Raw genomic sequence first — 15,227 nt, 5'->3', positions numbered from 1 at the left:
CCTGCAGCAAGTGAATTAAGAAACGAATTAAATCCAGATGAGGATTTTAGTCCTGGAATGAAGAATTCAAAAGCTCTTATCAGAAGAGAGAGTTATTACAAGTGTGGGGAACTTACTCATCCATTTAAAAAGAAACATGCCCTTTTAAAATGTATTGTGAAGGCAAATGTTGCTAGGTTAGGAATCACTGTCATCTAACTCCTAGACCCTTTAATAGAGCCATTTATGTCAGATATCAATACCCCACAATATTTATCATTGTTTTAAAATTAATCAGCATGTCATAAAGCAGCTAGTTGGTTCATCCAAAATTCTGTGGGCGAACCACAGCACTGTGCAGCATAGGCACTACAAAATTGTAGAGGACACGATGCTGTTGGGACCTAGAAAGGGGAGAGAAGCCATTTACAGAACTAAGCACAGTGCAATGTAGTGATTGTTCCCAAAGGGCCACAAAGCTTTGGGTGTTCTATCAGAATCCACTTGTGATAGCATCCCCAATGGCTACTTTAGCTGTCACCTTCATGCACATGATTCTCAAGCATTCCAGTACTATCTCACAAATTTCCCATTCCCATTCCCAGCTGCCCTTGAGAGATTTCCACCTGGATATGTGGACACCTAAAGTTCACCTTGTCTTAATGAAGTGCCTGGCACATACTAGGTGCTTAATAAGTGACTGATTTATTGACTGACAATGTCTAAAACTTAGCTTACTGATTTCTGATGGTGAACCATTTGACTTGGGAGCTCAAACTTTCTGGCTTTCTAATGCTAAAGAGGCAGAAGCTACAACCCTCAGCAAGGTCATTTGTATCCTCCAGAGTTGCTCTCAGACTCTTGGGCATGGGGTCCTGAGCATTCAGTGTCCAAGGTGGGGTAGCTCTGTTCACACCACCTCGAGTCTCTTCTTAAGGCCATCACTATTTCATCTGAGCTGGCTCATCAGCCCACGGGACCATGATTACATTTTAATGCTCAAGATCACCTCACACAGAGAAAAGAAAGATATTGCTAATAAGAATTCCTGTCATTAGACAGGTTCACATCCTGACTCTGCTGCCTACTTTCCCCATGGCCCTGGGCCAATCACTTAAACCCTCTGGACTTCAATTTCTTCCATCTGCTAAAGAGAGGTTTGAACTAGGAGATCACTAAGATTCTTTCCAGTTGTAAGTACTTCTTCTTCTACCTATTCCTCTAACTTAACATGAGGGAAGAGAAAGAGTATCCCAATTAGAAGATGGATAAATTTATACTAAAAAGGTCCAAAAGATCTAATGTCTTTTGGGATTAATGTGGAATTTAAGAGACGTTACTCCAAATATGTGTTTCAAAAAGTAACAGGATTTGATAATTGTCCAACTCTAGGGAAGGAGAAAGATTTCCAAGTATCTTAATTTGGCATGCAATGTAAGAAAGCTGCCTGTCTCTCAAAGAAGCCAAGAGATGAGGTTTCCAAAAAAAAAAAAATGCTGTGAAGTTGTAGAGCAGAGAGATTTCAGGAAGAAACATGAAGATTTTGCCATCAGGCTTTTGAGTTGGAAATAACACATGATAGGACCCAACTCAATTCTGTTACAGATATACTTATGCCTTCTAATTACATGAGCATCTGAACATCCCCAAAACACATTATTTACTTGATGACCTGAGACTGTAAATGAACAGAAGGCAAGACTTGCATGTGTGTAAATCTTCTGAAGAGGAAAGGGCTATATACAGAAGCAGGTTTTGCAAATAACAAGCACATGGTGAGGAACCTAACCTGCAGCTGGGAACAATGAAGAAGGAAATAAACCACAGAGAAATGCTATTACTGTTTCAGATTGTTGTGGCATAGAGTTAAGTGTAACATATTTTGTTAAGATGTAGATATTTAATGTTGTTTCAAAGACAGAACAATGAATTTCATTTTGGCTTTTTTTGTTTTGTGTCTTAAAAGGGGAAAAAAAGATTTGGAAAAAACCATTATCAGCTTCCAAATCATGGTAACTATTAAACGCAATCTTTGAAAACTTCAGGTGAAGTTCATGTCCTCCTCTTGCAGTTTTTACAGCTGCTGCTTATTTCATTACTAGTTTAAAAATAGGATTCTGTTGTTTTATTAAGGAAAAAAAACTTCAAATACACCCTTACTCCAGCATTCCAAGATACATATGATCAGTGAAAGAGAGGGAGACAAAGAGAATAGTTCTGAAGCTGGTATTCATATTTTAATCATATTCATTAAAGATGATTCATTGCATTGATCAGGAGTTGAAAACTGTCATATTTTAATCATATTCACTAGAAATGATTCATTGCATTGATCAAGGGGTCTAAAACTGGATGGGGAAGAGAAAAGGGGAAAATAGGCAGAGAGATGGGAGAGGATAAAGAGTAGAAGAGAAAAGACTGACGGGGAGAGAAAAAAAGCAGAGAGGAGAGGGAAAATGAGAGGAGAGGAAAAAGGAAAAAAGACAAAGGAACAAAGGAGAAAGGTGTTTGAGAAATGAGGAGAAGAGAAAGAAAGGAGGATGGAGGAGTAGAGAGGAAATGAGATAGAGAGAAAAGATGAGGGAGGAGAGGACAGGGAAAAGAGATGAAAGAGAAAGAGACAAAGAAGGTAGATTTTCATTTGGTGTTATCTAAGGAAGAAAGATAGAGCCTTGGCCTTAGATTCAGGAAGACCTGGGTTCAAATCCCAGCCCAGACATCAATCAGTTCTGTGACCTTAGGTAAGTCACTTAACTTCTCATGGTCTTCTTGTGTTAACTGACAGGAAGAAAGCTGCCTACCAACAAAGTTGAGTCTAGACAACAAGTCTGACACAAGAATTATTGCTTGACAAAGCACATAGAGCATCAATGAAATCAATGCAAATGGGAACTTTAAAATGTTATGGACAACATGAATGGGATCCTTTTTTTCCCCCCTTTTAATGTCAACAATTCAAATGAATCTTACTTACTCGCAGAGCAGGATGCCATTTTCTAGTCCTGTTCGAAAATCTCTGTCACCAAAACTTCTGCCAGTTACTTGCTGCGAAAGAAAAAGAAAAAGGTATTAATGTTTCCCTGTAATCAGGAAATTCAATATTTTTCCTGTAATTCAATAGCCCAGGAAATTATTAGTGACATTCCAGGAATGGGAAAAATGTGTTATGCCTATGTTTTCTCCCCCAGTCATGTGGTCTTGCCTGAATCAATTAAACCTAAATTTAGACAGTTTTTATGCTACTTATTGTCTATCTTCTACATATACAGCCTTAAAATCATAGCTCTAGAGATGCAAAGGACCTGAAAAGGGGTTTACTCCAATCCCTACCATTTTGAGATGAGGAAACTGAGGTTCAGAAGAATTAAGTGACTTGTTCATTCTCAAACAGGTAATAAAGCATTAGAGGAAAGATTTAAGTCCCTCTAACTCCAGTTAGTTAGAAAGTTAGAAAGTCTTAGGAAATTTCCAGTGAGAAAGACCCAAGTGCTGTTTCTCAGTAGTCCTATCTCATGTGGCATTCTGCTTTTGCAGACTGGGTTAATTTCAGCCTACTACATAGCCTGTTTCATTCAAACCTCATTATATTCAACTCATTCATCCCTAAACATTTACTGAGCACTTACTAAATAACGAGTTAATATTTATATGGAGTTTTACAGTTTTCAAAGTACTTTTTAATATTCTTTGATCTTCACGACAACCCTAGAGGCAGACACTATCACCACCCTCATTTTGAGGAAAAATTAAGTGACTTGCTCAGTCACACAACCAGTAAAGTGTCCTGGCTGGGATTTGAACCCAAGTTTTATTGTTTCCAAGGTAAGTGCTCTATCTACTATGCCACATTGCTTTTCAATTTGTATAAACACCAGACCAGGTGGAGAGGGGGACAGAGAGAGCGAGAGCGAGAGCGAGAGCGAGAGCGAGAAAGAAGGTAGTGGTTGGAATGGAATATAATAAGAATTAACTGAAAACCTAGTTATAGGTTCCTCCAAACAAACTGTTCATTCTGTGTGTGCCTTTCTCTTGATGAACAAGATAAATGCCCATGCAGGTAGGGGATCCTTGCAGGGAAAGAAATCACCACAGTGGTATGCTGCATTCATCTTCCATTTATAGCAGTTCAAACTCTTAATGTTTCTGCATCATAGTTCTGTCTTAAATTTGTCTTATCTTCCCTACCAGACTATCAGTACTTTGAGGGCAAGGCCTGTGTTGAATGTCAAGCAAAAATCTCTTTAGCTTTCTAGCAGATGCTGATTTCTTGTCTTTAATAACAAACAAAAAAAAACCCAACCAAACAAAAAGCCACAGGGGTGAAAAGTGGTGCCACACATTTGATGTCTCAATTTAAAACACTTTTGCTACTGGTCAGTAACTGTCTCCAACTGCACTGGTCAGGAATGATCTCAAGTGCATGGATCATTTATGGAGCCTTTGAAGTAAGAGGTGGCCCTTTACAGGAAAGGGGAAAGGCTTTCATGTGCCTGGAGAAAAAGGCCATCTGTCATCACCCTCTTCTAGCCAAGTAGTTGTTAGGAAGTTTATCTGTATTCTCAGGGAGAGCTCCACCAGTTTTATTTGCGGGTAATGATTTCCCCAAGCTATGTCCCTTTCAATGACATGATACTGACTCATTGAAGTAAATGAACATTTGAGCCTTTTGTTTTTCCTTTTTAAGGTGACTATAGTAAGGAAAACCACAGTGCCACCGAGTCCATTACATAACTTCTAGGCAATGTCTTTTATTATGTGTTTACAATATAACACATTGTATAATATGACTGTAAATGTTAATTAATTGGCTACCTTCACTATTATGTCATAGCTGGAAAGAAGAAAAATAGTGCCAAGAATTAGCTACCCAAGCCCCAAGGATAATTGTTATACAAATTTTAGTTTAGAAATAAGCTAATTTGGGGCAGCTGGGTGGCACAGTGGATGGAGCACCGGCCCTAGAGTCAGGGGTACCTGAGTTCAGGTCCGGCCTCAGACACTTGACACTTACTGGCTGTGTGACCCTGGGCAAGTTGCTTGGCCCCAATTGCGAAAGAAAGAAAGAAAGAAAGAAAGAAAGAAAGAAAGAAAGAAAGAAAGAAAGAAAGAAAGAAAGAAAGAAAGAAAGAAAGAAAGAAAGAAAGAAAGAAAGAAAGAAAGAAAGAAAGAAAGAAAGAAAGAAAGAAAGAAAGAAAGAAAGAAAGAAAGAAAGAAAGAAAGAAAGAAAGAAAGAAAGAAAGAAAGAAAGAAAGAAAGAAAGAAAGAAAGAAAGAAAGAAAGAAAGAAAGAAAGAAAGAAAGAAAGAAAGAAAGAAAGAAAGAAAGAAAGAAAGAAAGAAAGAAAGAAAGAAAGAAAGAAAGAAAGAAAGAAAGAAAGAAAGAAAGAAAGAAGCTAATTTATCTTCCAGAATCTACACAAAGCAATATTCTCTCTGACAAATAATAAATTGCAGGTACAAAAAGTGGTTTAAAATAAAAATTAAGTGAGAAGAAATCACCCAATGAAGATAAGTTTAATTAATAGGTTATGTGTAAATTAGTTGTTCAGGACAGTTATTTGGCTGTGTAGATCACTGGAAAGAGTGAAGGATTTGAAGAAGGTTTGGGTTCAAATGCTAACTCTGAGAGGTACTAACTATATGATCTTGGGTAAATCAATTTCTCTGGGCCCTCCAAACCCAGGGGGTGGGAGTGGAAGACTGTTGTGTGTGTTTTTTTAATAGTTTATATAATTTTATTTTTACAGTGCTTAAATTTCCCCTTCTGTCCACCTCCTCTTGCCTTCCCAGAAAGCTAGTCCTTATGAGAATCATAAAAAGTGGGGGAAATTGTTTTCATAGTTCATAGGAATTATAATTTTACAGATGGACTGTGCAGAGAGGTCATGAAGTCCAGCCCTCTTTATTGGAAAATGAGGTTCATAGAGGTGACTTACCCAAAGTCAGCAAGCTAGCTACTATGTGGCTCAGTCAACATTTACCCCAGATCCTGAGAATCCAGATATTTCACTCAACTTTCTCATTTGTTAACTAAGGGGACTGAACTATGATCCAATAATCTCAGTCTATAATTTTTTTCCCCACAAAAACATTATATAAGTTGGATTCCTAGGATCATAGATATACTACTAGAAGGGCAGTTAGAGGTCATCTACTCCAAACCTGTCACATCACAGATTAAGAAACTAAGGTTTGGAATTCTTTTATTTATTTATTTATTTATTTATTTATTTTGTTTTTGTTTGGGGGGGGGGCGATGAGGGTTAAGTGACTTGCCCAGGGTCACACAGCTAGTAAGTGCCAAGTGTCTGAGGTCGGATTTGAACTCAGGTCCTCCTGAATCCAGGGCTGGTGCTCTATCCACTGCGTCACCTAGCTGCCCCGGTTTTTTTGTTGTTGTTGTTTTTGTAGGTTTGGAATTCTTAAGACTCACTCAAGGTCAAGAAGCATAGCCAGGATTTGAACCCAGATCCTTTGACTTCAAATCTGATTCCCTTTACCAGCCCAATCCTCAAAATCCCATTTAACCATATTCTTTCTGAAACACAGAACCTGAATACCCAATCAAGACATCAAAAACACCTTTTTTCCAGTCTACTCTCCTTCAATTGGATTGAGGATTCCCTCTCCCTATAAGCCCCTGACATTGTGAGTAAGAACTCTTATAGCTTCAACCCACTGTTGTTGGCTTGAGGCTGAAATTACAGTAGAGCAAAGGAGGACAAAGACTGGGGGTCTGGAGGTACAATGAGGAGTGAGAAGGGGGCTAAAGGACGGGCAACTATCTTTTCTTAAAGTAAGCTCTATCTCCTCAAAATCCATGAGCTCTCCATGGTATCACTGTCCACCCCTATTCTGAAATATCCCAAATCTGCCTAGAAAATTCTATTCCTCATGCAGTTTTGAGAATGGGAACCTCTCTGCCTGTGATATCTGAGGTAGGAAACCCCTTCCTGGCCCTCCAACTCATCAACTATTTATCAAATACCTACCAAGGTACCTATGCTAGGTACAAAGAATGAAACAATCTCTCCTACTGAGGAGCTTATATTCTAACAAAAGCTTCTTATGTGAGACAACCCAGGGGTGTCCCCACTCAACTGGGAGGAGTGATAAAAGCCTGATGGAAGCCTCTCAATGGGTCACTGATCAGCTTCTTCTTCTTGCCATGGCCTGAAGATAATTCCACTTCTTTCCTGGGTTCCATTGCTGGCTAAGTCATAGATGTGTCCTGCCCTACTGGAGATCTAATTGCATCCTTACCTTAGTAGGGGCTGTGATTCACATGAATCTTTGGTCTTTCTTTTCTATCACCCTCTACCACCAACCCCTATTATATTTCTGAGCACCTCAAAATTAAGCCACAAGTTTTCTCATCCTTAAGGTAAAATGCACCCAATAATAAAGTCCTATCTATTATTAATATTGATAATTTGATTTTTAGTCATTTTAGTCATGTCCAACTCTTAATTAGATAATTTGGGCTTTTTTGGCAAAGATATTGAAGTAGTTTGCCATTTTCTTCTCCAGCTCATTTTACAGATAAGGAAACTGAGGCAAACAGGGTTAAATGACTTGTCCATGATCACAAAGCTAGTAAGTGCCTGAGGCCAGATTTGAACTCAGAAAGATGAACCTGACTTCAGGCTCCACACTCTATCCACAGCACTACCTAGATGCTGTTAATATTAATAATAGGTGGCATTTGTATAGCATTCTGGGGTTTACAAAGCACTTTATATGTTTTCTCATTTGATCCACACAACAACCAGGGGAGTTAAGTGATGTTTTTGTTCATTTTTTTGGGGGGGGGGGGAATGAGAGTTAAGTGATTTGCCCAGGGTCACACAGATAGTAAGTATCAACTGTCTGAGGCTGGATTTGAACTCAGGTCCTCCTGAATCCAGGGCCAGTGCTTTATCCACTGTGCCACCTAGCTGCCCCCAAAGTAAGTGATGTTTCTATCCCCATTTTCCAGATAAGAAAACGGATTCTGACTAACCCAGGGTAACAGAGCTACTCAGTATCTGAGCCAGAATGTGAACTCATCCTGTTTCCAAGTCCAACACTCTCCACCATACCACCTATTTACCTAAGGAATTACTGGCCACTTTTTGAAAGCTTCCCAAAAACCTCAGTCTCCAAAAGCAATTGCAGAGGATTGGCATATCAGCTTCAGAGAGTATGTAAGAAGGGATTATGAGAGTAATAACTTTCCTTGAGGTGAATTAATCCCCCAACTCTTTGCCCAGGAGGGGCCTCGTACCGGGTAAAAAGTAGAGATGCTATGTGGTGGATAAACAACAGCAAGTCTAGTAGAAAAAGAGAGGAGGGCAGGGAAATCCCAATGAAGAGCAGATGTGAGAGAAGAAAAGTTGTTCTGGACATGGGACCATCCTATCCACATGGGCAACTATTTTAAGATGGCCAGTTTATATGATAACATATATATGTGTGGAGTCAGAGAATCACAGAGTGATTTAGGAGTGGATCCCATACCTTATACCAGAAATGAGTGTTTCAAATGCTAAAAAATGTAAAGATTTGGACTAAATTTGTCAGACATATATTTTATCTCTAAATCGTTAAGAGAACACAAATACTTGGAGGAGTATGGATTCCTCGAAATGTATAAGTGGTATAAGTGTTTAAAATTAAAAAGCACGAATTGAAATTTCATAATTTTTACAACTGGAAACGGTCTTTTTTTAGGTGTACCCTATAAATTTTACAAGAATGACACTCTTCCACATAATTTTGTATGTAAATTGTAATACACATAAAAGTACAAATTTTCTTATTTCTTGAAAGTCAGGTTGTGTTGCCATTTCTTATATATCATTGGCAAAGTAATTCATTATCTCTCTCCAACTTCCTTGATCCCCAAAGAGCCTTGTGAACTCTTCCTCCTCATGTCTACACGAGCTCCCAGCATTTCCCTCAATTATTTATCCCCCACCTTCGTTCCCAGCTGATGAGCAACACCATCTGGTATGAGCTGATCCAACAAGCACCCCCTCCTGCTCAACTTATTCTATCAACAACTATCTTTACCCCTTTCTACCAATCTGGTCTGGGATGTGGGGCGTCCATACTCTTTTAAAGCTAATCTTTGCATCTGGGATCTGGCCACCCCAGGGATCTTGTTTCTATACATTGTCTTGCTCAATCACTCTTTCAAACTCTCCGTTTTCATTCATTCCTTTCCTTCTGACTTCAAACACTGAAAAATTTCCCATTTTTAAAAAAGCAAAGAAAGATTCATTGATGTTTCTGTCTCATTCACTTACCATCCTGTTTCCCTCTTTTTCACAGCCTCATTCTGTAGAAAAGAACCTCAGGCCCACAGGCACTGTCTTCTCAATCCCCTTGCACTCTCAATTCTTCCCTCCTTTGCTAAAACTGCTCTAAGATAGCTCATGATCTCCTTCGGGCTATTGTTTTTATCCCTGTCACTTCATTCCTAGTGCCCTTGAATATGGATCAAAGGTTAGATGTGTCCGAGAGAGACTAGCCCTCTCTTCTTCCTCTACATTTCATTCTGAAAGTTAATCCACAGCCACACCTTCAGCAATCACCTCTATACCAATTATTCCCAAAGTCACATCTTCAGCCTTGCCATCATTCTTGACCTAGAGTTCCCTATTTCCAGTTGCTTCCAGAAGCCACACTTCCCACAAACTCATTCCCTAAAATACGAGTTCCTTTGTTTTCTGCACAGATCATGCAGTCATAATTCCTTACTGGGAACTTTGAGGTCAAGTCCATCCCCCTCATTTTATGGATGAGGAAACTGAGGTTAAGAAAGATTAAGGGGGCAGCTAGGTAGCACAGTGGATAAAGCACTGGCCCTGGATTCAGGAGGACCTGGGTTCAAATCCAGCCTCAGACACTTGACACTTACTACCTGTGTGCCCCTGGGCAAGTCACTTAACACTTATTGCCCTGAAAAAAAGAAAAAAGAAAAGAAAGGAAAAGAAAAAGAAGGAAAAAAAGAAAGAAAGATTAAGGTACTTGCTCAGTGCCACAAAGCTAATGAGTATCTGAGAGGTAGGATTCAAACCCAGATCCTCCTGACACCAAATCCAGTCTACTACATCAGCCTGCCTCTCTGATGACATATGTGATAAAACAAAATTAAAACCCTCTACCCCCATCTACTAGTGACACTTTAAAAAAAAAAAAAGGTTCCTGAGTAGGAAAAGTACACTACAAATGTACTGCTATGATTATTTTTACATATCTAGGTACCTTTCTGTCACTAACCTCCTTAAAGTATATGCCCATTGGGCATATGCCAGTTCAAAGGATACAACAGCCCAGTAACTTTTCTTCTATAATTCCAAATTGTTTTCCAAAAATGATGAGCCAATTCACAGATCTGCTGGTGCATGTATATACACCTGTCTTCCAACAGCCTCACCAACATTGACTTCTTCAATCTATGTCCCTTGGACAGCTTAAACTCAATATGTCTAAAACTGAACTTGTTATCTTTCCCCAAAAAACCTTCCCCATGACCATCAAAGGCACCACCATTCTGCCATCCGCCAGGCTTAAACGGAGATGTCATCCTCATGTTCAACTGTGACCAAGACCTGTCCATTTCACCTTTACATATTCCTCCTTCTCTCCCTCTGACTTTCCAGTCTTCTTAGACCTTACATACTTGTGATCCAGTGACAGTGGCATCCTTGCTGTGCCTTGAACAAGACGCTCTTTCTCCAGGCTCTGGGCATTTTCCTGGACTGTCCCCCCATGCCTCCTCATCTGGCTTCACTGGCTTCCTTCAAGTGCCAACTACCCCTCCCCCCAACTCTTTCCCCTTTTCCCCTCATCCCCCCTGCCCCCCCCACTCCTTTTATAGGAAGACTTTCTAAACTCTTCTTAATTATAAAGCCTTCACTCGGGTGATTACTTCCAATTTGTCCTGTTTATAACTTATTTGTACGTGAACTTTGCAGTTTGTTTCTGTCTGGGAGCTCCTTGAGGGCAGGGACTGTCTTTTATATCCCCAGCTGTTTAGCACATGGGAGGCACTAAATAAATGCTTATTTACAGGTTTACTGATGATGGATTTTCTGGTGAGCGATCAGCCCCATCTCTATTCTCACCTTCCATTCTCTCTAGTGTCTTTTTCTTCTCTCAGTGACTGCTGTTGGCACAAAAATAACTGTTCCTCATTAGGGAAGGTAAGGGAAGAGGCAAACCAGCCTCATGAGCAACAGCAACTCCTCAGGGACGTCTCAGAGAAGAGGGTGGTTCTTCTTGCCTTAGCTTAAAAGCCCAAAGATCACATTCAGGAGATCCCCACTTCCTCCTGACAGTCTGATCTCCCTTCTCTCCAACCTGCTTCTCTTTCATCCTCAACTCTGATTTCATCTGTGCCTCTACATTTTACAGATGCATGATCCCACAGATGTGTGGCTTGTCTTTCCATGCTCAAACTTCACATTAGCTCCCCCTGGCCCTTAAGGTTGAATAACAGAATTGCAGCTTGATTTGTATGCAATCAGTGTTTTCCCCCAAAGGTTGCATACCAAAATTATTTCTAGTAAGATGAAATGCATTTTGAATACCGGATGTATTTCTTGGTAAAGCTAATGAGGATCTTTCATTTGACAACAGTTAAACAAATCTGGGCTTTTTGCTATTAGGTTTCTTTAAAGCTATGTATGCCTGGATTTTATTTCATTTGTAATTCCACATATAATAGAATACTCTGCACATAGCAAGTATTTGAAGAAGATTCTTGGTTAACCCCAAGAAATCTAACTCTAATTCTGAGGTATTATGCCCTTGCTCACACTTAGTTCTGATTGAAAGATCAATACTGTGTTCTTATCTAACAAAAGATCATTCATTTTAAACCGGGTGAGAATCAACGGAGTCCAACCCTTCCATTAGCCATCGCATCTCGTACATAGTAGGCACTTTATAAATTATGCATTTATTAAAGCCTATCCTACCAGACACTGTGCTAAATACTGGGGATACAAAGAAAGCAAAAAGAGTCTTTGCAGTCAAGGAGCTACCAATGTTATGGAGGACACAGCAGGCAAGCAACTGCATACAAACAAAACACATACAAGATAAACTGGAGATAATCCAACACAGTCACTTGCACTAGGGGGAACAGGGAAAGGCTTTTTGCAGGAAGTGGGATTTTGGCTGAGACTCAAAGGCAAGGAATGATTGGGAACAGATGGGTATCTATGATGGAAATCGTAAAGATCTTGGAGGACAAAGACTCAACCTCCACTGGCTGCAGATGCCTGATCCCAATGTAAAGCCAAGAACTAGTTTTCTTGAAACTAAAATATTTCCTGCCATAAAGTCAGTCTTTGTTAAAGATCTTTTATATTTTGGGAATACTAATTAAGTCAATATTTTACAGTATAAAAGCTTCAATTTTTTTTTCTCAAGAAAGAAAAAAATAAACTCCAGTATTTTTACTCTAAAGGGTCCAAATGAGAAAATTAAAAAGCAAAACAAAAACACTCCTTCATGGTTTATACAGACTGATAGTGTTCTTTGTCCTTCCTTTAGGATGGTTATAAATTCAATTAATGAAGTACTTATTAAGCACTGTTGTTCATCCTTTATTTAGAAGAGGACCAACGAGAATCAATGATATCATGAAATTATGTCATACATTCTTGTGTGAATTCGACTTAAGTGAGTCAGTTGCGCAAAGTAGTCAATTTCACTCTGTCTCCAAGAGTCCACTGGCAAGATAAAAGTCAGGAAAACTAATGATGGCCCAGGACGCAATGGATGACCTTGGTGTCTTTGATGTCTAAGTGCTCCACAGTGCCTGCTTGGCCAGTTTCATGGCCATTGGAACAAATTGTTCCCATCTACCCATTCTCTCCAGAGACATCTTCACATACTTGGGGTAGACATCTTCCTAACTTACAGATGGGTGAACCATCAGTTACCCTCAACATGATTTAATCGGCCAAATTTGTTTTATCAAGATGTGGCTGATGTGCATGCTACAGCTTCTTGGAGCCAGAGGTGAGAGTTGAATGCCAGCTGGACATCAAAGGTAGATGAGTTCACCAGAATGATAGCAGACTAAGTTTGGAGGAATTTTCAATTTATCCATTCTAACAGAAGAAAGTCAAATGGTATCTTTAGATCTGGAGTATCCCTTTGTGTTTGGCTTTAAAATACAGGATCTGACTCTTTATTCTCAAATAATTCTTACCTGTCAAACTGGTATAGGGATTTGACCCAAAGAATTGAGTCATAGGGAATGGCTGGTTTACAGTTTAAAATTTGTCAAGTAAAATCCACATCTGGATAATTAAGATGATCATTATTGCTCATTTTTAAAAATGACATAGCAAAGAAAAATACAAAAAGACTGATGTAAAATTCTCACTTGAAAACACCATGAACACTACTGACATGCTATGGTCCAAAGGGTAACTAAGAATAAATAATTCCCTGCTCTACTAAATTATAATCTCCTTGAGAGAAGAAATAAAATCTAGTTTCTTTCTCTCTACACCCCACACAATTCCCTTAACATGAAGCTGGAGCTCAACAGAATTAACGAAGTCCTAAGGAGACACAGCTATGACTTAAAAAAACATAAGACGCAAGAGTCGAACTCATTTTGCCTTTCCAAAGGCAAAGGTTAGATTGGAAAATTGAATTTAATTCAACAGATATTTATTGAGGGCTCTATGCTTGCTAGGTACTGGGGGTATAGGGCTGAAAGACAAAACCATCATAGGCCTCAAAGAGCTTCTAGTCTACTAGTGGAAAATAATATGTGCACAATTGTAATACAAATAAATTAGAGTGAGGCAGGGATAAAAGAGAGATTCAGACAAAGCACTCCAGGAGAATTTAAGGTCAAAGAAATTGTTTTGAGGGGGGTGGAGTGGGGAGAGAATCAAGGAAGGCTTTATGGAGAAGGTAGCACCTGAAGTGACTCTTATGAGGGAGTTTGGAAGATGAAGATAAAGAAGGAATTCCAGGTATGAGGAACATTCAAATGGGGCAAAAGGAAACAGGAAATGGTATGTTGAGTTTGAGGCTAGCATTTATACAGTACCTTAAGGTTTGCAAAATGCTTTCTTTACACATTACCCCATTTGATCCTCAAAACAACTCTGAGAGACACAACACTATTTTACAGATGAGGAAATCAAGGCCTTGGCCTTGTCATTCCCCCAAGGTCACGTGTAGCTATTAAGTAGCTGAGACAGTGTTTGAACTCTTCCTGACTCCAAGTTCAGTGTTCTATGGATTACACTACATAGCTGCTTAATAAACCAGTTTTACAGTTTGTGGTGGGGTGGGGAGGGTCAGTCAAGTCACATCAATAAGCATTTATTAAACACTTTCTGTGTGCCAGGCACTGTGCTAAGTGCTAGGAATACAAATACAAGGAAATACAAATGGAAAGGTAGTCTGGAACCAGATTATGGAAGGCCTTAAATACTGAGGATTTTATGACTATTCTTAGAGGCATAATCAGTCCATCTGTCAGTCAATAAACATTTATTACATGCTAAGTACTGGGGATACAAAGAAAGGCTCTAAACTCAATCCCTGCTCTCAAGAAGCTCACAATCAAATGGAGGAGACAATCTACATACAACCATATACAAACAGGTTATATGCATACTAGACTGGTAACAGCCAACAGAGGGAAGGCAGTATTATAAGGGGTGTCAGGGAAGCCTTTCCGAACAGGAAAGTCACTGAGCTGTGCAGACCCGCACTTTAGAAAGCCGTTTTGGGTGGCTGTGTGAAGGATGGAGTGGAGAGAGAAGAGAGTGGAAACATGGGGATGGGGAGGGCCATTGGCCAACGTGGTAGGAATAGGATGAACCTGAGAGATGCTGTGAAGATAGAATACACAGAATGTAGCACCTGGTTTTCTGTGTCAGAAGTGAGGACAGAGGAGGCATCAAAGATGATACTGATGTTTTGAGCCTCAGTGATTGAAAGGATGGTGGCACCAATAATGGAACCAGGAAAGCTGGGTTGGGGTGCAAGTCTTAGGAGGAAGACTAGTGTTAGAGGGAAGGGAGGTAGTCACCAGTGTCGAATGCTGCAAAAAGGTCAAGGTGATGAGAAGGAAGAGAGATGAGGACACTCATAATAGAGAGATTGACAGTCAAATAGGAGGTAAGAACATTTGCTGCAGGAGGGACTTGGGGCTTGAAGAAAAGAGAAGGTCTAAAATAGCCATTGTGAGACAGAGTGAGTCAGAGACCAATAAAGG

General features: G+C 39.6%; 1 protein-coding gene across 5 annotated transcripts in view; it reads right to left on the bottom strand.

The window, feature by feature from the left end:
- Positions 1-15,227, bottom strand: part of LIMCH1 (LIM and calponin homology domains 1) — a 376,071-nt gene that overhangs the window by 226,487 nt on the left and 134,357 nt on the right. For all 5 annotated transcript variants that reach the window (XM_043970433.1, XM_043970436.1, XM_043970435.1 and 2 more), the window contains exon 2: positions 2,954-3,024. In XM_043970433.1, coding sequence (XP_043826368.1) covers positions 2,954-3,024 — 71 coding nt within the window. The remainder of the gene's footprint in view (positions 1-2,953; positions 3,025-15,227) is intronic.

Source organism: Dromiciops gliroides, chromosome 6 (genome assembly GCF_019393635.1).
Source record: "Dromiciops gliroides isolate mDroGli1 chromosome 6, mDroGli1.pri, whole genome shotgun sequence".
In the NCBI taxonomy this organism is placed as follows: Eukaryota; Metazoa; Chordata; class Mammalia; order Microbiotheria; family Microbiotheriidae; genus Dromiciops; species Dromiciops gliroides.
Note: the sequence above shows the minus strand (reverse complement) of the source record. Positions and strands in the feature narration are given on the sequence as shown.